The sequence below is a fragment of the Taudactylus pleione genome, unplaced genomic scaffold (genome assembly GCF_031769625.1).
Source record: "Taudactylus pleione unplaced genomic scaffold, aTauple2 ptg000004l, whole genome shotgun sequence".
Classification (NCBI taxonomy): domain Eukaryota; kingdom Metazoa; phylum Chordata; class Amphibia; order Anura; family Myobatrachidae; genus Taudactylus; species Taudactylus pleione.
The window spans coordinates 7,748,696-7,776,046 of NW_028284407.1; the positions used below are offsets into that span (position 1 = coordinate 7,748,696).

The 27,351-nt window shown below is 44.5% G+C and overlaps 1 protein-coding gene across 5 annotated transcripts in view; it reads right to left on the reverse strand.

Moving 5' to 3' along the window:
* The window catches only part of ATF2 (activating transcription factor 2), a 118,364-nt gene that overhangs the window by 58,959 nt on the left and 32,054 nt on the right, over nucleotides 1-27,351 (reverse strand). For all 5 annotated transcript variants that reach the window (XM_088473587.1, XM_088473358.1, XM_088473347.1 and 2 more), the window contains 6 exons: nucleotides 26,696-26,792; nucleotides 26,327-26,445; nucleotides 18,919-19,047; nucleotides 18,578-18,753; nucleotides 16,428-16,542; nucleotides 13,191-13,277 (listed from right to left, as the gene is read on the reverse strand). In XM_088473587.1, the coding sequence (XP_088329713.1) occupies nucleotides 13,191-13,277; nucleotides 16,428-16,542; nucleotides 18,578-18,753; nucleotides 18,919-19,047; nucleotides 26,327-26,445; nucleotides 26,696-26,792 (723 nt within the window). The remainder of the gene's footprint in view (nucleotides 1-13,190; nucleotides 13,278-16,427; nucleotides 16,543-18,577; nucleotides 18,754-18,918; nucleotides 19,048-26,326; nucleotides 26,446-26,695; nucleotides 26,793-27,351) is intronic.

A 27,351-nucleotide genomic window follows, 5' to 3' on the forward strand; every position in this document is an offset into this window, starting at 1 on the left:
GCACCTCATTGCATATCTGCGGGAGGGCGCAGCACCGCATTGCATATCTGCGGGAGGGCGCAGCACCGCATTGCATATCTGCGGGAGGGCGCAGCACCGCATTGCATATCTGCGGGAGGGCGCAGCACCACATTGCATATCTGCGGGAGGGCGCAGCACCACATTGCATATCTGCGGGAGGGCGCAGCACCACATTGCATATCTGCTGGAGGGCGCAGCACCACATTGCATATCTGCTGGAGCGCGCAGCACCACTAACTATTGACTCATATCTGATATTTACCTTATGGTCTCCACACCTCTCTGATCAAGGACTATTATCCCTACATTTAATTAGCAGGCTATACCAATCCCCCAATCACCCAGGCCCCACCCCACCCCCACATGCCTACCTGAACAAACAGGTTATTTTATTTGTATACCATCAACTCAGTGGTTTGGACAACTCACATCTACCCTGTATTACGTACGGTACATTGATAACCGACCTTTTACTTTGCTTCTGACACTTTTTGAATCTAACCAGTAAAATGCAACAATATATTATGAACATTGCTTCCTCTTTCTGTTACACTCAAATAGGGTTTTTTTTTTCTCAAGCGCATCTAAATACTAGAATGTATCATTTTAGAGAAATTAACTTGTTCTCTTTAGAAGGTTTGATACACCTCCCCCCCAAAGTCCTCTCCCTGTCACAGTGTCAGTCTGCCTCATTCTCAGGGTGGCCCTGCATACACTGCCGTGTGGACTGCTGGTACCTCTGCAATCTATTACAAACATTTCTGCATGTGGGGGGTGAGATCTCATGGGCATTGTCACGTACCCGGTTCCAAGATGATCCAATCTCTCAAACCCAGAGGTTCTCAAACTCGGTCCTCTGGACCCCACACAGATCACATTTTCCAGGTCTCCTGGCAGGTGCACAGGTGTAGTCATTACTCACTGACACATTTTAAAGGATCCACAGGTGGAGGTAATTACTTCATTTGTGATTCGGTGAGGAAACCTGGAAAACATGCACTGTTTGGGGTCCTGAGGACCAAGTTTGAGAACCTGTGCTATCCATAACTTTGTGAAGGTCAGCACACACTTGAGCTGTGTGTCAGATTCACGTCACGCAGGATCATCAAGAAACAACCACCTGGTCTGTCTACAGAAATGATGACACTCCCCAGTATCTCTCCCACTCACTATTAATTGCCGCCACTTGCAGAATCTCTGTCAGAGAATGGCCTCTAATGTACGTGATTAAGCACGAGTACAAAGCCAAAACTGCAACACGCCCGTGACAATCCCATAACACTAGCGTGCCCGCTAGGCCCAAATAATACAGCCTGCGGGTGTCGTCCCCTCCTGCGGGCCGCAGTGTCCCTCGGGTGGGCTAAATAGCGGTGCAGCAGTCACAGCCGATGAATGGATGCCGGGTGCATGCACCCCCATCTATTCACTGAGACAGGAGTGCTTGGGGGCAGCCCGGCATGTCGGTACTTTCAGGGCACGCCCCCGAGAGTGATGTAAAGGGGGGTGTGCCTTAAAGACACGTCCCCTTTTCTAATGGCCATCCCCCTTTTCCGGGCACCCTCCCAGTGCCGTACCTAAAATGAACACTATAACACGCTCATAGGAATATATTTGTGTGACTGTTTAGCCACCTCCTAGTCTTGGCCCAGGAATGCCAAATACATTTCAGAGTCCATGCGGAACAATCGGCCCTGCAATACTGTGCTGCCATTGGTCTCTTATGCTGACCATACACCTGCACGATTTTGGGCCGATGAGTCATAAGATGGATCTTGTACAAATCATGTATTTTTTTAGTAAGATAAGATCCGATGCGCCCTCCCGCAGCTCCTATAATCGGATCTTATGATCAAATGTGCAGCCCATATGTTCCATCGTATCGTGTGCAGATCGTGCCGTTTATTTTGTTCATGCGATCCATCGTGCAGCAATTCAAATAATTTCAATGACTGTTTCCCTAATGATCACGTGAGGCACAGTATCGATCATACGACAGATCCTGTGCTAAGAAAAACAACAAACATGCTGCCGGGACTGCCAGGGCGCTCCGGGGAGTCGTAGGGAAATCGTATGATGAATCGGATCTTATGCTGGTCGTGCAGGTGTATGGCCAGCATTAGGCATTAGAAAATGAAAAAACAAAAGCCTCATTGCTATATACAAATGAATGAAAACAAATGACGCATTGCTATATACAGCACTTGCTCTTCCTAGTTACCTGGGAAACAATTTTCATAAATTCACCCCATTTATCCTCAAAATATCTGTACGGTTGCATCTGACACTAGTGATCCAGTAAATCACTTCCCTGGGAACCAGCGTATGGCTCACCACCAATGGATCAAGTAACAGAGTGCGGGTGGCAATGGGAATTACAAAATAACAATGGCCCTCATTCAGAGCCACTCGCTAGCGGCAGTACGCTCGTTCCGAGCGATGTTCGCACATCTGCGCATACGTACGGTTTTTAGTACGCATGCGCGAAACAGTCAGTGCGGCTGAAAATCGTTGGTAAGCAATATAGCGAGGGCCTGCTATTTTGAGTGACAGAATGAGGCGTATGTGGGTGGTAACAGGGGAAGGTGCTTGAAAACGGGGAGTGGAGATCCGAACGCAGGCGTGCTTAAAGGTTAAAACTGGCGTTTTAAGGGAGTGCATAATTAATACAGCAGCGTCATTGACCACTTCACTTGGTTTTTTTTAACTCAGAACTGCTCGCAAAATAGCGGTTGAAAACACCAACCACAAGAATAGCGAGCAGTTCATACGCTGTACGATGTACTCGATTAATCTAATAAATAGCGGACATGACGTATGGTGCGTGCGGCCAGGGGGCGTTTTTATCAAATAAACGAGCATATGCTTTGCTCGCTCGTTCAGACTTAGAGGTGTGAACAGACTGCAATTTGCGAACGGATCATTTGAATAGCCACCCCTTGTTTTTGAACGAACGACCGCAAATAGCGAACGGCTCTGAATCAGGCCCAATATTCAGAATTAGTAAAATGACAACATATTAAGCATCATTGCACATGTGTATTTGTGTAGCAGTAATGCAATGCTCCGGGTATTATCGTATTATCGCTTGCCTGCCAGCCAGCCAGCGTGGTCATTAGTAGCAGAAAACATTTATATGCTCCATATATAGGATATATAGCAAGAGTCGGTGGCCCTGGATATCTGAGACAATGAAGGGGGTTGCGGATAGCACAATAGGCTGGGGAAAGGCATAAATCCAGGCCTGTCTGTATGAGGAGGGGGCTAGCTGCTTACATGACAATATGTGAATTCATGTATCCTGAGTAAAGTTTTGTATTTCTTGCAGAATACATAGTTTCCTATATACAGATTGTAGCAGCAGGACTTTAGAATACATATTTAATATACACATTTCTCATTCTCCTTTATGTTTGTATACAGAGAGCTGCGTTAGTAGTGTATTATGTACCCTTGAAAACAAACCCCACAGACATCTGTCAAGAAATGTGGCAGGAATAGGTCGCTCCATCATCGGCTTACAGAACGCAGGTAATATTCTCTAGGAACAACTTATGAAAGAATCGGATCCATATTTCATATCTGCCACAAAAGCTCATCAGAGTAATAACCCTTCTTCTCCTGGGTGTTATCCCGCCATCTGCTGCTCTATTACTTATCTTTATTTTGCAACTAATTAACAGCATAATCTTCTAAATTCAGCAAGTTAATTATCATTATTGTGGTCTTTGCAGCATCATCAGTCCTCATGAAGTCTTGTCTCTCCTCCCCCAGAGGACAGAGGGAAATGAAGTAGGTTGGGGAAGGGCTCTGTTTAGAGGGGGGGGCTCATTAGGTGTTTGCTGATGAGCTTGGCATGCAGAGGCAGGTCAGGAGAATTCTGCTGAACACAAGGTTCCATGCAGGGCGAAACTGCGTTAATATGGCTTTCTGAATTGTTGCCAGCCTGCCCTCTGTCAGCTCTCCATAGAAGCCTCCCGCAGTAAACCTACTGGCTTCATACTGTGTGGAAAGATAAGTCACAGTTTGTCACTAAAGTCTTTACATGGTGGATCCCACAGGGTGGAACTTCATTTAATGGTCTCCTGATTGTTCTTCCCTCCCCCTCCAGCTCTTTCACTTAGTTTAAGTAGAGCACTCCAATATAAAAGTAGAGATTTGCACTGAACGATTGGAAAGTGGCATGTGCCGACACAAGTAATTATTTCAATGTTTAGCGGATGTGCCGACACGGATGGCTTGTAATAATACAAGGTGTAGTAGAGATTTAATTTATTACTAAAGTAAAAAGACCTACCAAGCTATGGTAAAGCTTTTCCATGGACGCAGGGCTTTATGTATCAAGCAGTGAAAAGTGTGGAGCAGTTGCCCATAGCAACCAATCAGCTCCTACCTATTATTTTATAGACTGTAATTGATAAATGCTACTTCAAAGCTGATTGGTTGCTAAGGGCAACTTCTCCATGCTTGATGCTTAAACCCCACAGACGACCACACACACACACACACACACACACACACAAACTCCATAGTCTACTCCCAAATCCACTCTCCCCTTGTCTCTTTAAAATCCCAAATCACATCTCCCCAACCTTCTAGGTGTTATGTGGGGTTTCCTTTCGGTCTCTGGGGGTCATTCAGACCCGCTCGTGAGCGTCAGGACGCTCGCAAGCGGGTTGATGTTCCCCACTGCGCATGCGCACGACGGAGGGAGCTCCGTCGTGCGCATGCGCGAGACCCGGGGAGCGACGGGCTTTCCATCGCTCCGAGTCTCACACCAAGGGGGGCGTGCTGTCGATGTTGATTGACAGCACGCCCCCTTTGGTGGGCGTGCCGGGGGCGTGCCTGCCAGAAGGAGGCGTTCCCATGGGAACGCCTACCGTCTGAAGCCGGCCCCACTGACATCACTAGTGATGTCAGTGGGAGTGATTTTGGCTCTGATAGAGTCAAAATCACTCCAAGGCTTGTGGCAGGGAGACCCTACCGCAGGGTCTCCGTCGCAAGTCCGATGGTCGCGATGGTCAAGACCATTGCGACCATCTTCTTGGACGCTCGTATATGCTGTGGGTGGTGACCCACAGCTATACGAGCGTCCAGGAGGCCGCTCCATTTTCATGGAGGAGGGCCCTGATTCAGAGCGAGCGCTCTGGTCAGAGCGTTCAGCTCTGAATCAGGCCCTCTATCCCCACAATCCCATCTCAGTGATACATAGCAAACAGTTGACCCGTAGTGTACAACAGGGAGAGTCAACAGGCGGCCCTCCAGCTGCTGTGGAACTCCATATCCAAGCATGCCCTGCCACAGTTTTACCATGCCCTAATAGCAAAACCGTGAGAGGGCAGGCTGGGAGGTGTAGTTACTCGGCAGCTGGATGGCCGCATGTTGAATGTCCCTGGTGTACAATCTACCAACTGACCTGACATAAGTGCATTCTAAGAACAGTCCAACTGATGTGGATTCTATAGCCTGCGGTCTGCCAACTGGTGTGGTGTCATTACATTGTTGCTGAAAGATCCTTATAGAAGTGTAATTTGGCCAATGGGTTTTAGGACTGAAATGTAACAGATCACTGTGCATCAGGATACTAGAGAAGTTCTGGGGTGGAAGTTTATTAGATTACAGAGATTTGTTGAATTTGAATCCAACTAGCTCAGAGGTTCTCAAACTCGGTCCTCAGAACCCCACACAGTTCACGCGTTGCAGGTCACCCAGCAGGAGCACAGGTGTACTCACTGACACATTTTTAAAGTTCCACAGGTGTAGCCAATTATTTCACTTGTGATTCTGTGAGGAGACCTGGAAATCATGCACTGTTTGGGGTCCTGAGGACAGAGTTTGAGAACCTGTGAACTAGCTGTACTGTGCTGTGCAAGTGCATCCCTTGGGAAAACCAACATTGATCAAATACTAGCTGAACATGCAGCCCCCCTCTATGTATTATTTACAGCCCACGTTCCCAGCCAGTGGCATGTTTATCCCAATGGCTCTTTAGAAAATATATTACATATCTGTCTATCTATAAGAATGGGCAGAGTTAGAACAAGTAAAGGCATGATTGTATGAATGGGATATAGTCAAAATATCAGCATTCACCTCATTGCTAAAATGTCGACATTGGACATGTCAACATGTGCAGAATGTCGACATGTAAATTGCCTACACTCTGCATAGGCTGGCAGTGGAAGGGTTAGACGGGTTCCAGTCAACAGATCTACAGTAAAAATGTCAACAGTGTCTAGATAGACGGTTGACAAGATCAATAGATTAATACAAATATGGTCGACACATTTTTTTTTTAGGTTAGGCTATTAGAGGAAACGGAGGGTTAGGCTCTAGGAGGGACGGTTAGGGTTAGGCACTTACCGGAGGGTTACGATTAGGCACTAGGAGGGACAGTTAGGGTTAGGCACTTACCGGAGGGTTATGGTTAGGCACTAGGAGGGACGGTTAGGGTTAGGTACTTACCGGAGGGTTGCGGTTAGGCACTAGGAGGGACGGTTAGGGTTAAGTACTTACCGGAGGGTTGCGGTTAGGCACTAGGAGGGACGGTTAGGTACTTACCGGAGGGTTACAGTTAGGCACTAGGAGGGACGGTTAGAGTTAGGCACTTACCAGAGGTTTACGGTTAGGCACTAGGAGGGACGGTTAGGGTTAGGCACTAGGAGGGAGGGTTAGGCATTTACCTTGACGGTTAAGGTTAGGGAGGGTTAGGGTGAATATTAGAGCTAGAAAAAAAAAAAAGTGTTCATCCATTTCAACCCTGTCAACCTATTGCCTGTCTAACATCGGTTGTCTATATAGACATTGTCTATCTTTTAAACCAAACCCAAGTTAGGCACTAGGGACCGGATTAGGCATACTCGCCACCGCAAGTGCAGCTGGATCTGCCAGACCTCATCATCGGATGACCACCGGACTTGGAAGACATCGCTGGGGACGCCGTCCCACCATACCAGGTGGGCATTTCAACAGTCAACATGATGAATGTCGACCTGGTAAATGTCTCAATTGTGAGCATGCTGACATGTTGAATTTCGATATTATGATCAGGTCTACACTCTCATGTTGACATTATGAAAATCAACAAAAAATATACTACACCAGTGTACATGAATACAATTATGGTGCACTTGGTAAGCATTTACCATCATACAGTCTGAGAGACCCTGCTCTTAGTACTGAAGTCTGTAAGTGGACAAAGCAGAGACAGGTTGTCGGATTGTCGCTGATTAGACAACTGACGCCTGCACTGATGCCCGACGTCCAACATGTTACTTCTCAGCAGATGGAAGCTCTCAGCACTAAAGTGAGGAATCCATATGGACCATAATGATGTGGTTTGAGAACTACAATGACCAGCTCGACCTAAACCAGCATATATGATGTGAACATACTATAATCAGTAACCGGAGGGGGAGATGAGCAAAGCGAGAATCATTTTAAGCAGAAAACATAATAATAATTAAAACACAATTTCATGGACAGCACAGTGGTTTACTGGTTAGTAATACCATATTACTGCACTTAATTTACTTTTTGTATGCTTGTTATTTGTTAATCCCTAAAAGCAGTGGTTCCCTAACCTGGGTGCCAGGGGCTTTGTGTGTAAAATAGTTTTGTTTTTTGCACAGGTGGGAGAGGGGTTGGCGGGAAGAAGTAGAGCGGATCGACGAGTAGGGGGGATGCAATGAGCGATGGGAGAGCAGTCACTGTAAAGCAAAAGGCAGTAAATCCTGAGGCTGCCTGTTGCTGAAAGGGGTCCTACAAAGCAGTGCATTGTGGGAGATCAGACAGGAAGTGATGCTTCAGAACAGCGCTGAAGATCACAACTAACAGTAAGGAGGGGGGGCATGGAGAGGGGCAAATGGAGAGATAAGAAGAGGGGCAAAGGGAGTTACATGGAGAGGGCAAGGGAGAGAGACGGAGGGGGCAAAGGGAGAGACACAGAGGGGGCAAAGGGTTAGAATAGCACAGTTTTTCTCTTTCTACTTTAAATACTTATTACATTATGTTTAACTAACTACTTAAAAAACGGGACTGCACAGTAATTATTTTGGTTTAGGGGTGCTTATGGAGAGGGGTGGGGAGCTGTAAGGGCAGCGGTGTGACCGTCTGAAGCATCCTAAGGACGCTCCTGGTGGCACTGCTGCATAGATTCTGGCTGCAGGGTGCCATGCTAGCCAGATGAGGATAGCAGAAAAAAGCTCAGAGGGCCAGACCAAATGATTCCGCGGCCTGAGGTTCCCCATCCTTGCCCTAGAGGGTGCCTCCAACTGAGAAAGTTTGGGAACCACTCCCCTAAAGCATATAAATATATGATACCATACATAAAGAGGCACCACAAAGAGGTAAAATTAGCTACAGAAGAACATGAATATCCTTAAAACCTGAACTGTCATGGAAAAGTTTGTGAACCTCTTATCTACAGGCATCGGGGTACAGTGCTGTATAAATAATTGTTAATAAATAAATTACTGTTAATTACCTTCAGAGAGAAGTACCTTACAATCTTATAATATACTAATAAAGGGACCAGAGTCACCTCAGTCTGCCCCCTACTCCACCCCCCGCGCTGTCCTGCTCCGCCCCCTGTGCTGACTGCGGAGTAGTCCTGCTCCACCCTCTATCAGCTGCTCTATCTGGGCATGTCGACTCCAGGGGCTGGCTGGCACATATTAGTCTGGGGGAGCAAGCAATGGCCCATGAAGTATGTAGATGTGCGCCTGCATAAGCCAGCTCATGCATACACAGTGGAACTGAAACATTATATTTGGGCTTCTAGTTTCACAAATGAAAAAAAAAAAAAAATATATATATATATATATAACTAAAAATTGAAAGCATGATATAAATACATAATTGGAGATGTTGTATGTGGCCACAGGAGGGGGACGGAGAGCCGCAGAGGACACAAGCAGCGGGTGATGCTTTCTGACTGCCTTGATCCAATTTCCATGAAATAGTGAAAAGCATAGTGGTGCTCTCAGGTCTGGAAGTTCTCCAGTATGGGGAAAAGATCATGTAGCTATATTAGAGTATCTAGCAGTTTTCCAATAAGATTATGGTATTTATTTTTAAGGATATATGTAGTGTAAAACTTTTCAGGAGTAACTTGTATTGTGCTGGTTAGAATCATCCGTATATGTAAACACCAATTTGTGTCATCAGTACAGTATTCAACAATGTTTTAATGTACAGCAGAGAGTAGTGGAATTTACAGTCACCGTCCCTGCTGCTTCTTAGCCTTACACCGAAGGTCCGAGATACCAGCACAGATCACAGATCAGAGGAGACTTGCCTAATGCTGACACTGACAGACTTTGGTTGGGACTGAGTGACGTACTGTGATCGGCAGCTCAGCCAATGGAGGAAGCAGGGGGAAATGGGGGTGGAGCCATAGGCTGGGACATAAGAGGCTGCGAGGTGCATGCTGCCTGCCTTACTAAGGCTGCAGGGGGCACCACCGCCCACAGATGGCAGCAGCCCAAATCAGCAAACACCGGATCGGCCAGGGGGCATATGTCTCATGCCCAGTCCAAGCCTGCCAGTTACCAATTTCCTGGAGGGCTCTCCTAGGTCTGTCCTGTCTCCCTAGTAGTGGGTCATTGGACGGGAGGCAAGCGCCCTCCCACTGGGCACAGGATTATTATATAGATTTGATTATAGAGAAAGAAGTAGGGGCAAAGGAAATATATCCGCTAAAACCCCCCAATAATGACTGACCGTGTTCTCATACATCTGGGGGTAGATTTACTAAAGTGCGGGTTTTTAGAAGTGGAGATGCTGCCCATAGCAACCAATCAGATTCTAGCTATTATCTTCTAGAACAGGGGAGGCCAGACTTTTGGACTTGGTGATCTACTTTTAAAGCTGAAAACCTTTTGTGATCTACCAAGCCCGAAAAAGGGGGCGTGGTATGCAAAAGGGGGCGTGACCTCGCGGCAAGGGGCGTGGGGTCTGTCCTGCCGAAATCACACATAGTAACCCCAATTCAAATTACACCACACAGCAGCACAATCTTATTCACATTACACCACATAGTAGTGTCCCTTATTCATGTTACTACACACAGTAGTGCCCATTGTACACAATGCCCACAGTAGTGCCCCTTATAAAATGACCACTGTAGTAGTGCCCCTTATGCAATGCCCCCAGTAGTAGTGCCCCTTATGCAATGCCCCATGTAGTAGTGCCCCTTCTGCAATGCCCCCAGTAGTTGTGCCCCTTCTGCAATGCCCCCAGTAGTTGTGCCCTTCTGCAATGCTCCCTGTAGTTGTGCCCCCTAAAGTAGTGACCCTTATGTAGTGCCCCCAGTAAAAACTTCCCCTCCCAGTGCAGAACAGCCCACCCACACCCCTGTGGAGTACTTACTGGTCTTCACGCTGTCACTGCTCCACGCCATCAGGGCTTTCGCAGTCGCTGGATCTAAATGGATCCAGCAGGCGTGCAGGCTCCTCACATCACAGGTGACGTCATGACGTCACCCTCGCACTGCATCTCCGGGAACGCTGGCCTCTGAATCGACCACAGGCTACTTTAGCCACTGATCGCTTCAGTGGCCACTGTTCACAGTTGCTGTGATTGAGTTGACAGCGATCTACCGGTGGGAGCTCTGCAAGCTACCGGCAGATTGCGATCGACCTTTTGGCCGGGCCTATTCTAGAAGGTGCTAGATAAATATTAAGTAGACTCTGATAGGTTGCTATAGGCAACCTCTCCACTTCTAAAAACCCGCACTTCAGTAAATATACCGCCTAGTCTCAATATGCCAGGTGATGAGAGATGCCTGGCACAAGTGAGCCGCCAGGTCCTGTGCAACTTTACTAGTGCTTTGTGTCTTTTTTGGTGAAAATGCGTCTTAGTTGCAATATGATGGGGCTAGAATGCACCAGGAGACTGCACTGATTAATTGCATATGCTGCACTTGCATATCTGTGTGCGACTTAGTCTGAATACGAAGCACAACGGACCTTTGCGTGGAAACAAGCTGCGGCTGCTGTATCGTAGGGCTTTCTATACAGATTCAGAGACACAGTTGCACACAGTTATACAGGTGTCACATATCAGATGAATCAGTCTCCTGGTGCATCCCAGGAACAGCGCACTGCAAACAAGATGCATTTTCGGTAAAAAAAAAGATGCCAGGCACTAGCTGTGCCACACAGGACTTGGCTTGACTGCAGCGATGATGTATTGACACATCTTTATGTGCAAACTGAATGTCTCCCACCAAAATGATTCACCCAAGATCATAACAAAAGCAGCATTTTCCTGTGCACAACGCAATCAAAGGAAAAACAAGGAGTCTGCTTAAGCAGAGTGTCAGAAATGAGATATCTTTAAATGGAATCGGTATGATTTACCGCCGGACGCAAGTCCGGTGGTTGGAATCCCGACAGCGGCTGCCCGACATGGGTGAAAATCCTGATCGTCCCTAAGGTAAGTATACACTAACCTAATTCCCTCCCCTAACTCTAACCCTCCCTTAGGGGTGCCTTACCCTATCGTTCCCCCAAGGGCCTCACCCTAATTCCCCTTCTACGTGCCTAAACCTAGCCCCCCCCTTCCCCACCGCCTAAACCTAAGTCCCCCGGGGGAGTGCCTAACCCTAAATCCCCCCGGGGGTGCCTAATCCTAACCCTCCCTTCCTCCTAGCCTAACCCTAACCTCCCGGGGGGTGCCTAATCCCAAGTCCCCCCCGGGAGCCCCCCCCGCGGCTGTCCACGCCCGGCGCCCCTTCGATCGGGATGCCGGTGCCAGGCTCCCGGCTTTGGTAAAATGACAGGCGTCTAGATTTAGACGCCTGTCATTTCACCCTCGACGGGATAAAGCAGTCGGGACGCCGGCTGTCGGGATTAGGTCCGCCGGCTTCCCGGCTGCATACCCTTTAAACACAACGGTACTTTTGTATCCATCTTCCCCTTCATTCACAGAAAGGAGACAGAACAAAGAGAGAAAGAACTTTGCTGTACACTACGGAATCAGAAAACGTTCCTGTAATGTACTGTGAAATGAATCAGCGACTCAGGGCATCACGTATTTTATAACTGATCCTCTTTGGACACCTTTATCCTGGTTTCACAAACAGGTGCTATTCCCATCCCTGCCCACACTGAATATATAACAGGACGAATTCCCACCCAAAACCATGTACAAAGGGGCACAACTAAGCCCCGAATGCCACCTGAGTCTCTGCTATTTGGCCATGCTAAAGTTGTTGCACGGCATGCTGGGATATGTAGTTCTACAACAGCTGGAGGGCCGCTAATTGCCTACTCTTGTTCTAAAGAGTGGAGAAGTGGTTAAGTGGAGACGTTTCCTATAGCAACCAATCAGCTTACAGCTAGCATTTATCCAGTACATTTTGTAAAACGACAGCCAGAAGCCAATTGGTTGCGATGGGGAACTTCTCCGTTCTTTAAAAGGTTTGATATACTTCCCCCAGAGTCGCTTTCATTTCCCCCATACTCCAAACTGAATATGGTTGGATCGTTGCGTTAATGGTCATCCTATGTAATGATGTATAATTGTGCTCATACAGAACGGGACGCATTGTGGTGCCATAGGAATGAAAATAACCAATTACAAAAAAAAGCCAGACCTGTCTGTTCCCCCACAAAAATTTGGATTGGCCACAGTAATTAGTAGAACGGAAACAAGATCCCCACAGTGTAATAATAAAGTAAAATATAGAATAGCCATGAAAGGGTTAATAAATGGGCAGCATTCTACACCACAGTTATTGTAAAGCCGGGTACACACTGAAGCGATGTTTGCCCAGCCGATATGTCAGCCTGACGGGCCGACAAATCGGATCATGGGTACACATTAGAACAAAGTAATGAACAACGATGAACATCCTTCAACAGCTGCAACGGGGCCGCTTGCGATATCGTCCGGTTGGCCGACTGGACAATATTGCAAGCGTCCGCGGGAGTGCGCATATTGGCTGTACACTTTGGGGGATGCGGCCAATGTGTCGTTCAGATTCGTCCGGAAACGACATATCATGCCGACATCGTTTCAGTGTGTACCCGGCTTAAGAGAATGATTAGAATGTAGAACAGTAGACATTAAATGCTGGAACAGTATTAGCATGTTACATTGAACATCAACCGTTACTATAGTCAGACAATAAGCAACCACACAATAAACTGCAGCAGAATAGTTACCAGCTTTGCTTCTGACTGGACAGGTGGTGGGGTTGGAGGGCCGGGAATCCCTGGGACAGTAGGCACCACGGTGACCGGTCTGACAATCTGCAAGGGCAACAGAGCAGATCTAACACTTATACCAATTCATCTAACCTACATACAATATAATCTGTTCTCGATATACAAACACAGTGTACTAGATAAGAGTCAGTGTTTTTTCTTTTACAGCACATCAAAAAATTTTTTTTACATAAGTACATATTAATTAACTTCTATGGATATAGCCTGAGTAGTCAAATCATTTCCAAATGTATCTACAAACTGAAATGGAAGCAGGCATCACAATTGTAAAATGCTTTCATTCATGAAGCTTAATTATAGACTCATTAAAAAATCAGGTAACAATGGTAAGCCCTGTTTTCTAAAGGGAAAAAAATCAAAAGTCTTGTTTCATAAATAACGAGACGGATTTCATGAAAACACAACAAGAACTGCCCACTAGGGGGCGAGATTTACAATGAGGAAAAAATACTGCAATGATGTAAAAGTTCCACTGTTAGAACTTAAATAAAACAACTAAAACCTCACTTTAATAAAACTTATAGTTTCTGCCACATAATGAATGCCACCCATTGCTTAACATAACATTATATGTGTTCAATAAATACAAAGAAGGTTTATAAAAATTATATTACTAAACTGTGCATGCATTTCCTATAACAGATTGAATGCAGCCATGCTGGGTCAGACTCGGAAGCATCTCTTCATGGAAGCCAATAGCGAGTTTTAGCATACAACGCGTTTGCAGAAGCTAATTTATGCGAGAGTGGGCGGAGCAGTTTCCCACTTACAGATGCACAGACTTCTGCATTAGCTCTACAGAAACTTGAATTAGCATTAGGTAGTACTTGCCGATCTCTGGGCTGCCGCCTCCAGGACAGTGCAGATAGGTCGGCACTGCGGAAACCATGGAGCTACAGAAGTAGGCGGAGCTGGATGAGTGTCAAAATTGTGGCCCCTCCCCCGGTAGGCAATGCTGTGATTACCGGAGTTGTAAAGCAGGGGACGGGACCACGAGGACGCGATTCAGCGCAAATTGTGTCACCAGCTGTCTGTATTACCCACTTTACTCGAGAAGTTGGGAGTGGCTCCAGGAGACTTGCCCACTCTTCCAGGTGGCTGGGAGCACCACCCGATTTTCGGGAGCCTCCCAGACATTCAGGGAGTGTAAATACAAATAATATAAAAGTATGTACAACTCGTAAACAACCCTTCCTTCAGCTGAGATAATGATCTTGGGAGGTACAGCCAAATATCAGGCTCTGTTCCAATTTGCCTACACACGGCGAGCCATGCTGCAAAGATCCAGTTGCATGGTGGTTGGGCTGGATCAGCAGGAGCGAGCTCAGCAGATGAATGCACACGTCATTTAATGATGATTTCAGATGGTCACATTTTCCAGCCAGTACAATTAAAATCAGATTCATCATGAACACATTTTATTTAGACCACAGGTTCTCAAACTCGGTCCTCAGGACTCCAAACGGTGCATGTTTTGTAGGTCTCCTCACAGAATCACAAGTGAAATAATTAGCTGCACCTGTGGATCTTTTAAAATGTGTCAGTGAGTAATGAATACACCTGTGCACCTGCTGGGTGACCTGGAAAATGTGAACTGTGTGGGGTCCTGAGGACCGAGTTTGAGAACCCCTGATTTAGACAAACATGGTTCCATATCTGAAATGATGTTCTGCTAATGAGCCCAAGTTACCCACCCAAAGCTGGCAGTGTGCAGGTAACTTAAACCCTAGCTTGCATGGGAAGGATTACGGATACATTAAAACTTTTCAGCCAGTTACACTTGTAGCACCGACTAATCAGTGCTAGAAGTAGCATGGATTGCTCACTTTACATCCATCTTCCTAAAGCTGGGTACACACTGACAGATATATTGGCCGATCAATTGATCGGCCAATATATCTGGTGCCCGTCGGCTAGTGTGTACCAGAGATATGTCTGTGAACGACGTCGTTCACAGATATATCGCGTCGGCTGTGCTGCACAGCCGATGGACAGATATATCTGCAGACATATCTGTCCGTCGGCAAGTGTGTACGGCCGATCAGCCGACCGCCAGTACACATGCATCGGCAGCCATGGGAAGGGTGGCTGACCTGCCCCCTGGCCAGCGGCTGCCTATAAGATGATGGTCGTTCAGTGTATATGAACGACCATCATCTAAAGATATATCTGCAGATCACTAGAACTGCAGATATATCTGCTAGGTGCGTACCCACCTTAACAGTCAGAGCTGCCGGATTTAGTCTATTATCAGCATTGGAGGCAGCAGAAGCAGCAGAGGAATGTATCAAAGTCTGGAGAGAGATAAAGTACCAACAAATCAGCTTCTGTCATTACTCAAACACAGCCTGTAAACACGAGTTAGGAGCTGATTGATTGGTACTTTATCTCTCTCCAGGCTTTGATAAATCTTCCCACCAGTGTTTAACCATCACAGCAATGCATGAGAGAAGAGGTTTCATGCATGCAGGTACAGGGCAGATTTCTCCCTGGAACATCTGTTGACAGGAAACTGCCCCCACCAGAGGTCGAAAAGAGGGTAAGCGATACTAATTACCTGGGCTTGATGGAGAGGCGCAGTAAAAACTATTTCTTTCATCTTATTTTTAAGAAGGTGTGGCCACGCCTACTGCCACGCCCCCCAAAATAACAAGGGTCCGGTAATCTTCACTATGGCCCTGCCCCCCACCCCCCGAAGACTGACGACAAAAGTGACCAAGGGGGACCACTTAATAGCAGCTCCCCACTAAATGGTGCCCGCTCCTGCCTGGCACCAAAACTAAAACTGAATAACCTGGGCAGGGGACGGGGTATAGTGGAGAGTGAGGCTTAGGCTGATGGCAAAAAATATGTAACTATTTGGTGCCCAGACTCTCTCTCCAGGCTATACCCATTGTCTGCCTGTGCCCCCTAGTGGAGGAAACAGAAACAAGATTTCCAATACAATTGCCATCACTCCGATACAGAAATGCGGCAAATTTCGATTCGTATCACCATCCCTTAGTAATATATTTACCTACAACAAAATTCTAGTTTATAACCTTTGACATTTGCCAAAAAAACCCACAACATGTCAGAAATGAAAATGTAAGGTGTGATAAACACAAGGGAAATGAAGTTTGCTCTATCTAAACATTAACACTAGGAGGAGAAATCACACACATACAGACTTACTGGGACTGAAGCAGGTATGTGTACATTGGAATTTGTGATTGAGGCAGGAATAGCAACAGGCATGGTTTGTCCATTAGGTAGATGTAACAATAGAGGAAAAGGAGCTGGAACTGGTCTGAGGATAGAAAAAAAAAAGCAGGGTTCTGACCTTTAAAAATAAAACAAGCCAACCGCAGACTGAGCACATCAGAAGATTAGGGGAAAGAGAGAAATGTACATGCTGCTTGTAAACGTAGTGGTATCAGGCTACAAATCAGCAAATACAAACTGCTTTCAATCTAAATTACACAGGGCGGCATGTTCCAGTTTATTATTTATTTCAACTGCCTGAGACGGCAGAGTCTATGGGTGAGATTTATCAAACCTTCCAACGAGGATATCTGGGGGTGTTGCCCATAGCAACCAGACTATCATTTATCGAATGTACTAGATGTTAGATAGAATCTGATTGGCTGTTTGGGCGACACCCCCACTTAATCTCTTCCTTAGGTCTGAGATATCTCGCACTCTGTTAGTAGGTATGAAAGCACGCCTACGCTTTTCATATGGTTTTTAATAATATTTTTTAAACTCATGTTAATAGAATATGAGAGGGGTGCAGAATGTAGACCACTGTAGTGTTGACTAATTTATGAAAACAGTAAAACATATATTATATATCATTTTGCTAACTACATTAAAATTGAAAGCAAATAGGAGGTTAATTACAAAGTGCCAGAGCTGCGTATGTAAATACAGCTCTGGAAGGTGCCAGCCCTTGCCAGGGTGCTACCTTCTGTACCTAAGAGAGGAGGACACTTTACTGTAATGGTGTGTTGGGCACATATGCTTGTGCAGAGAATTGTGGTTGCTTGATGATGGGCTGCAAGCTTAAATCTTTTGCTCAAAATATGAACAAAATCCTCATTGCTTTTATTTGCTACATACACACAGATTTGCAGTATTAATAATAGCGCCGACAACAGTTTTGTTTCGTAGAAAATATATGACATTAATACTATTGCCACACAACTGGTATCATGTACTATATGGGTAAAAGCAATTGTGGGCATATATTTCTTTTCCTTTTTTGTATCAAAAGCAGCTGATTTCTGCCCAGGACCTTTGGCTTATGGGTTGTGTGTATCAGGAGGAGAATCAACCTGGATAGACAGAGGGGTGGAGTTGTGTAAGGTGAATGCGTTTCCCTATGAAGTATGGAGGATGCACAGCAGAAACGAGATTTACTTTTGAAGAGTAAGGGGTTTAGTTACATAGCAACCAATCAGATTCTACTTAACATTTATCTAGCACCTTCTAGAAGATAATAGCTAGAATCAGATTGGTTGCTATGGGCAACATCTCCACTTCTAAAAACTCGCACTTTAGTAAAAAAAAAAAAAAAAAACCCCTAAGGCTCTGAAATGAGATAAAGGAGTCTGTCCTGTCATGGCCATTTCTCAAAGTATACTGCATAACCAAGGTATTGTGCAGGGCTCATCGGGCATGTTTTGTAAATGATCTCCAAATATTCTACTTGCATAAATATTTACACTCACACATTAATATTAGGTGTTGGCACCGTTACAAAAAGATTTCAATTCAGTCAGTTCTACATTTTTTATTACATCTCAATTAAATTTTTTTTGCTACATGCTGAACAAAACAAAAAAAAAAGACAGAGTCAGCATTATAGTTTCTTCTGGAATAAAAGGTCCGATTCAGAGATGGACGCTAATGTCAACGCATCTGTGTACGCAGTGGATGTGCGAATGTTGCATACGCCTAGATTTGTATTGAGATGCGCGCTGGTCATTAATCGTACTTTAAAGAATGGCGGCAGGAACAGAGACGCCAGAGCCATATTTTCTGTGTACAGGATCGCAGTTGCAGTCTCCGACACGCTGCGAAAAGGGTAGCGACAATCCTGCATTTTTGACGGTCAATCACGCTGCGGAAAATAGTTGCTGCGACCGCCAACAGTAAAGTAACTTGACGCACGGGCAGACCAGCGATAAATCGCGGAAATATCGCCATTGCGTCCGTCTCTGAGTCAGTCCCTAAATTATATTAAAGAAGCTTTTCGGCTGACAGTACTACACCAGCTAGCCCGCCTATTGCGCTGCAGGCTCGGAACATAGGGGAACAGTCTCCTGTGTCAGGTTACTCACACTATGGGTCTGTTAGAAGGTGGTGCCTGGGTGATTACAGTGCTGGATGTTGGTGAAGGTATCGCCGGTTGTATAATAACACTTGAGTCCGAATTTGTAAGTAGCACGTTGGGGACTTGAAGTGATGGTGGACGAACAATGGTAGATGTGGGCCGAGCAGCTGGCAATGGCACTTCCTACCAAACACAAAGGGAACAATTTAGTGTGAACAAGTAGCTGTACCGTGATTTAATAAACTACACCCATCTCTTTACTAATCTAGCATTTGGGGTCCATAATTCCACTGCAGTATTGAGGATCATTAAAAGAGAAATCATATTAATCCCAATAGATTTGCCAACCTTTTCATCGCTTGTGGTAGACTCTGGATGAGGTAATGGACTGTCTTGATGAGTTGTTTCAACTACAGCTGGTTCTTCGATTTTGCTTCTTATAACAGGTGTTACTAGAGGAGAGAGATCTAGGGGCATCTGAAACAGAAAGAGTCACAATGTACATTAAATCCTATGCAGAAAGAGTCACAGTGTACATTAAATCCTATGCAGAATTAGTCACATCGTACATTAAATCCTATGCAGAAATAGTCACACTGTACATTAAATCCCATGCAGAAAGATTCACATTGTACATTAAATCCTATGCAGAAAGAGTCACATTTTACATTAAATCCTATGCAGAAAGAGTCACAGTGTACATTAAATCCTATGCAGAAATAGTCACACTGTACATTAAATCCTATGCAGAATTAGTCACATCGTACATTAAATCCTATGCAGAAATAGTCACATTGTACATTAAATCCTATGCAGAAAGAGTCAGTGTACATTAAATCCTATGCAGAAAGAGTCACATTGTACATTAAATCCTATGCAGAAAGAGTCACATTGTACATTAAATCCTATGCAGAAAGAGTCACATTGTATATTAAATCCCATGCAGAAAGAGTCACATTGTATATTAAATCCTATGCAGAAAGAGTCACAGTGTACATTAAATCCCATGCAGAAAGAGTCACATTGTATATTAAATCCTATGCAGAAAGAGTCACAGTGTACATTAAATCCTATGCAGAAAGAGTCACAGTGTACATTAAATCCTATGCAGAAAGAGTCACATTGTACATTAAATCCAATGCAGAAAGAGTCACATTGTATATTAAATCCCATGCAGAAAGAGTCACATTGTACATTAAATCCTATGCAGAAATAGTCACATTGTACATTAAATCCTATGTAGAAAGAGTCACATTGTACATTAAATCCTATGCAGAAAGAGTCACAGTGTACATTAAATCCTATGCAGAAAGAGTCACAGTGTACATTAAATCCTATGCAGAATTAGTCACACTGTACATTAAATCCTATGCAGAATTAGTCACATCGTACATTAAATCCTATGCAGAAATAGTCACATTGTACATTAAATCCTATGCAGAAAGAGTCACATTTTACATTAAATCCTATGCAGAAAGAGTCAGTGTACATTAAATCCTATGCAGAAAGAGTCACATTGTATATTAAATCCCATGCAGAAAGTGTCACATTGTATATTAAATCCTATGCAGAAAGAGTCACAGTGTACATTAAATCCCATGCAGAAAGAGTCACATTGTATATTAAATCCTATGCAGAAAGAGTCACAGTGTACATTAAATCCTATGCAGAAAGAGTCACATTGTATATTAAATCCCATGCAGAAAGAGTCACATTGTACATTAAATCCTATGCAGAAAGAGTCACAGTGTACATTAAATCCTATGCAGAAAGAGTCACAGTGTACATTAAATCCTATGCAGAAAGAGTCACATTGTACATTAAATCCTATGTAGAAAGAGTCACAGTGTACATTAAATCCTATGCAGAAAGAGTCACATTGTACATTAAATCCTATGCAGAAAGAGTCACATTGTATATTAAATCCCATGCAGAAAGAGTCACAGTGTACATTAAATCCTATGCAGAAAGAGTCACAGTGTACATTAAATCCTATGCAGAAAGAGTCACATTGTACATTAAATCCTATGCAGAAAGAGTCACATTGTACATTAAATCCTATGCAGAAAGAGTCACATTGTACATTAAATCCTATGCAGAAATAGTCACATTGTACATTAAATCCTATGCAGAAATAGTCACATTGTACATTAAATCCTATGCAGAAAGAGTCACATTGTACATTAAATCCTATGCAGAAATAGTCACATTGTACATTAAATCCTATGCAGAAATAGTCACATTTTACATTAAATCCTATGCAGAAAGAGTCAGTGTACATTAAATCCTATGTAGAAATAGTCACATTGTACATTAAATCCTATGCAGAAAGAGTCACATTGTACATTAAATCCTATGCAGAACAGGAGATCGCTTTGTTTGGTTTTATTCCCTTATCAGCAATATATAAAATCTGCAACTGAAACCTCCTCTAATAAAATCTTACCTAGTCCTTTCTTATTAAACACAACTCAGTCAAAACTTCATATGTAGCTATGTAAAATGTAAAGCGCAAAGCTCCTGTTGACCAGCTTTTCCTTCTTCAAATGCCCAACTCCTTTGGGCTCTGTGATAGTGACCTCTCATGGCTGTCCTTCTACCGTTCTAGCTGCTCCTTTTCTGTACCATCAAATCTACCTACCCCTCATGCCCTTGTCACCTCCCACCTAGACTTCTGTTATCTCCCACTCTCTCGCCTTCCTCTCCCACCTCGCCCCTCTCATATCCATCATCAATGTTGCTGGTTGCCTTCTCTTTCTTTACAGTCATTCTTATGCGACTTCTCCCTCTACAGCAGGGATGGGGAACCTCAGGCCCTGGGGCCGTATAAGGCCCGCGGAATCATTTGGTCTGGCCCTCTGAGCTTTTTCCTGCTAGCCTCATCTGGCTAGTAGGGTGCCTAGAATGACACTCTGCAGCCAGAATCTACGCAGTAGTGCCACCTGGAGCGTCCATAGGACCCTTCAGATGGTCACAGCGCTGCCCTTACAGCTCCCCGGAACATCCTCAGGATGCTCCTGGCATTGCTGTAATCACTGGCAATTGTGGCTCCGCCCCCATGTGACATCATACATAGGGTACATGGCCTGCACCGCCCTCGAATAATGTTATATATATATCAAAATGGCCCTCGGCAGAAAAAAGGTTCCCCACCCCTGCTCTACAGCTTAACATGCTCCCTTTCCGTTACAGAAGTTAGTTTAAGATCATCACCCCTCCTGCTCCTACATCTCCAACCTCATCTTAATCCACACTCCTTCTCACCCCCTCCAATATTCCTCTGATTGTTACCATGCCACCTCGCTGATTACCTACTCCCACTCCTGTATTCAAGACATCTTATGTGCTGCTCCCCTATTCTGGAACTAACTTCCCCTCATTATCAGAATATCTACCAGCCTGCAAGGATCGGACGACATATCGGGCACATCAGCAGATCGGACGACATATCGGGCACATCGGCAAGTGTGTACCCGCTATGTCGCTGACAATGCGTGTTCCCGCACGTCTTGTCAGCGACAGTGCCCATCGGATCTGCAATCAGGTTAGATGGGCGGTATCGTCAGCGGGGGCCATGCTGCCGAATGCAGCTTGCCCCCCCGCTGCCGGCATCGGTAATTGTGTATGCACTTGCCGAAGCCGGCACCCCAGCCGGGTCCCACCGCATGAGACAAAGGGCTGGGTACATATCATTAAGTGTGTACCCAGCTTTACACATGGGCCCTGATTCAGAGCCGGATGCTCTGGCCAGAGCGCTCGCTCTGAATCAGGGCCCACCTCCATTAATATGGAGCGTCCTCCTGGACGCTCGTATAGCTGTGGGTCACCACCCACAGCATATACGAGCGTGCAGGATGATGGTCGCGATGGTTTTGACCATCGCGACTGCGAGCAAAAGCCTGCGGTTGAGTTTTTTAACCGCAAGGCCAGGAGTGATTTTGGCTCTATCAGAGCCAAAATCACTCCCACTGACATCACTAGTGATGTCAGTGGGGCCGACTTCAGACGGTAGGCGTTCCCTTGGGAACGCCTCCGTCTGGCAGGCACGCCCCCGGCACGCCCACCAAAGGGGGCGTGCTGTCAGTCAACATCGACAGCACGCCCCCTTTGATGAGACACTCCGAGCGAAGGAAAGTCCTTCGCTCGTCGCATCTCGCGCATGCGCATGACGGAGCTCCCTCCGTCGTGCGCATGCACAGTGCAGACCATCGACCCACTTGCGTGCAGACAGCCGCTCGCGAGTCGGTCTGAATGAGGGCCATGATGCGGTCATGCCTCCTCATATTTTCACAGCTCACCTCTGAGTTGTACTCCCCTCTCTCCCCCCCCCCACCCACACACACCTTAAGGTGGGTACACACTAGACGATATCTTGAGCAATTTCGACATATCGGAACAGAAAATCGTTCAAATGTTGTAGTGTGTACCCACACTACCGGAGGTGGTCTGTCGCATCCTCAGATCTTTTGTACATGCAAAAAGGGTATCCCGGCGGTCTGGTTGCCGACGCTTACCGGCGCCAGAATTCTGACTGGCTTCGGGATGCCGGAGGAAAGTAACAAGGGGGAGGGGGAGGTTAGGTTCAGGAACATGGGGTGGAAGTTAGGGCTAGGCACCAAAGAGAGAGGGTTAGGGAGAGGGGGGGGTTAGCATACCGATCAACAAGTGTCAGTATGTTAACCCTGTCAGGATCCCGATTCCGCAGAAAGATATGAGGATGTAGCTAGCGATGCCATGCTGCCGAATGCAGCATGGCCGCACTACACCCCATCGCTCCTCCGCTGCCAACATCAGCAAATGTGTGTGCCGGCACCCCTGCCGGGTCCGTCGCGAATGTTGTCATGCTGGGTACATATCATCTAATGTGTACCCAGGTTAAGACTGTACTCACTAGCAGCCCTGCACTATCTTGGTCTCCAGTGAGCGACTCTGGACCCTTCTGCCCACTCTTACCAGGGCACGGTGTCATTAGGTACTTCTGTTAAGACTGGTCTCTCATTTTGTTGATTCTTTATCTCACATTTTGATTTATTTCTCCCCATGTACTTGAAACTTTTTATATTGTATTAATTGTTTAAACTATTGTAATTCTCTATGTTTGGGGTTACAGACACTTGCTATGGGCAACAACACCACTTGTCTGTTTTAGAAGCTTTAGTAAATCTACCCTTTGGTGGCATCATATACATAAAAAAAAATATATTTTTTTTTTTATCTTTTAACTATTTAGGTAATAGTTGTAACTTTTAAAAGGTCTTCTTGACAGAATAAAGAAATATCCCATTATTTTCCCTATATGACTGTCCCTATATGAAGGAAATTAATGTGACCACTAGGAAAGCCTTACAGCCTGCCGGCACCATAGATTCCTAGTAAATTGCCCAGCAGGTCAAAAATGGAGGTCAACTCCTGGCAATTAGCCACCCCACCTCCCCCCTCACACAGACACAACTAACCTTATGTAATTCCAAAAGTGGATTAATGAAGATTCAGCTTTTAATCATCTATGCGCTCTGTGGGCTTACCCACTGCGTGACGTTTATACAATGCCCTGCATTCCATAATAACACTAACAAGACTGTGCAATTAATAAGGACCTAAACAGTAGACCAGTATCCTGCAACATTGTTATATATATATATATACACACACATGCACATAGAGAAGCATTTAAGTATTGATTTATTTTCCCATGTACTTGAAACTTTTTATATTGTATTAGTTGCTTATACTATTGTAATTCTCTATGTTTGGTGTTACAGACACTTGCGGGTGACGGTGTAATGGTTAGAATTACTGCCTCACAGCAATGAGGTCCTGGGTTCAATTCCAACCATGGCCCTAAGTGTGTGGAGTTTGTATGTTCTCCCTGTGCTTGCGTGAGTTTCCTCCGGGTACTCCGGTTTTCTCCCACACTCCAAAAATATACTGGTAGCTTAATTGGCTCCCAACAAAAAATGTTCCCTAGTATGTATGTGTGTGAGCTTGTGATAGGGAATATAGAGTGTAAGCTCCACTGGGGCAGGGACTGATGTGAATGGCCAAATATTCGCTCTGTAAAGCGCTGCGAAATATGTGTGCGCTATATAAATAACGGGTAATAAATAAATAATAATAATAAATAAGTTTCCTTTCTAAAGCTTTAACTAAATATTCTTTATGTTTTGCCCGAAATGAAACTATTACGTTTACAAAAAAAAACAAAAAAACAGTATTTTGAGGGAACATACTGGGAAATTATTTGTTTTCATCATTTTACTTGGTACTGACAGGGTCCTACAATGAGTAATACCAAATATTTTAGCCGTTTAGTAGTAATAAATAAAATCAACTGTATTAATGTTTCAATTTAATTTGAATTTAAAAAGGACAAAACAAGCAATATGGTCACAAGTGTTTATAAATTCATAAATGCATAAAAAAAAAGTCACTAAACATTTATAGAAACTAAGTAACGGAAACATTCCATAGAAAAGGGCACTTTGAAATTTTATCCAAACGTTCATATATTGTCTTTACGACTTATTTACATCAGCATGCAGGTCATGCTTTAAGCTAGTATTTTATTTATGTAAGGTAATATAATGTGAAGTGAAGAGGTGAAAGTGCCAAGTTTCTGGTAACTGTGGTAACAAATAAGAATACTCATGTGCCATTAGTCTTAAACTAATGCAAACAAATAAGGATATACTACACACCCTGGGTATAATTCGGAGCAAGCTTATTGTGAAGTGAAGTACTGTAAAGCTGGATACACACTGATCAGTATATCGCCCGTTCATTTGAGCGGGCGATATATCTATAGTGCATCGCTGGGTGTGTACAGCGGATATGTCTGAACGGCATCGTCGAGCAGCACAGCAAATGGCCGACATATATTTGAAATATATATCGGTCATCTGCCAGTTGTGTACGGGTGACCCGCCAATCGTCTGTACACATACTGCAAGACCCAGTGGTGATTGACAGCTCAACTGGGCAGGCAATCTAAATGCCTGTCCAATTTGAGCAGTCAAGCCCGGCACATCGTACAGATGAAATTGGTGTGTATACACTTAGCAATCGTCAGATAGGTCGGCCTAGTGTGTACCAAGCTTCACACAACCTTGGTCTGAGGTCTAAGTACTATTTCTGTTTGTTGATCAATGAATAATTCAATCGTCTGCAAGTAACTTCCGGCACCTGGTGATAAACCTGAATGTGTCTTCACTACTGGTATGATCTGGGAATAAATAATACAGCAGGTTGTCTGCACCCAGACCCATCCTGTCAAATTGCCTGAGTGCAAGCAGCAGTTTTAGGTTATGTCCGCACACATGAATGGCCAAATTGGACAAAGGCAACTGGTCTGTGCTTAGGTACAGAGGTGGGAACACATGGTGGCCTGTTCTCTGAGGGCAGATGAGCACACACAGAGACCGATGCTGGTAAACTTAGTTGTAAATTTCCCAAAAATCTATTCTTGATCTTTTCAAGTGAAATTTATACACCTGGGATTAAGTTGCATTCTAATGGCATTATTAAATGAATTTCGGCAAGAATGAATGTTGGGGATAAAATGCTATCTTTGTACTATCCCAAACTTCACTGTTTCAGCACTTCTAGCTGTTGGCAATCTTCAGGCCAATAAATGTCAATTCAGAAGACATTATTTTCTCCTCAGAATGGAGAGAACTATGGATTATTAAAGTGCTAGACAGCTGTATGTCACTGAGCCTCTACCCCGGAGAGGTTTTAGTGACAATAATTCATGTACCTTCTTAATGTCATCATCAGAAGTCTTCTTAAAATCATTTTCAAAAGGACTTGCAAGCTCATTAAACAACCCTACTTCCTCACAGTTCTTCAGGAACCGAGTTGGTGTTGGTGTTTGATCTGGAAATTCAGAACACACAATTAGGAAATAAAAGATAGGAAATTAGATTGTACATTGCACTTGCTAAATTAGTTGCAACAGAGTTTCTAAACATTTAACATGTTTTAAAGGTTACAGTCCAACATATTCAGGTTTTAATGCAAAATAAATGAACGTGTGGTGTAACGGATTATGGGATTTCAGTATCTCTAATTCTATACATTTCATCTGTGCTTTCATTTCAGAAGAATTCCACTGTCGAATACGAACCTGCAACAATGACACTATCATTCCGAGCAGGCCCGAACTTCAGTGTCATCTCATGTTTATGCTTGTGTACGGCCAAATGATCTTCATTGGTAAAACGCTGGTGATACAAAAAAAAAAAAAAAAAAAGAATCTTGTAAATAAAAAAAAAAAAACACTGCATAACGCAAAAGTATTTTTGAATTTACTTTAGTTGGTTGATTTGTTATGATATTGCTGAATCACTGTAGCTGGTGCTCAGCATAGAAGTAACATACAGAAATGTAACGTGCAGTAAGTATTTTAGGGGTTTCCCTCACACAGTAACAAAATGCATTTCCTGCTATAGGGAAACAGGTTCCACAAACGAGGCAAATCTAACTAATTTAAGGTTAGGTGGAAAAGATTAAATGAAAAGGTAACAATAAAAAAATGATATGAATTAATTTGCATAAATTATTAATGTGGTCCCATTTGATCAATTAAGTGCTTTGCTGGAAAATGTTTGCACTTATATATATATATATATATATATATATATGATAAATGCAAACTGCCTGTACACACTTGTCGATGGACAGATATGTCTGCAGATATATTGGGCAACGGCTGTGCAGTACAGCCAGTGCGATAGATCTGTGAACGACGCGGTCTGTACACACTGGCCGACGGCCAGCAGA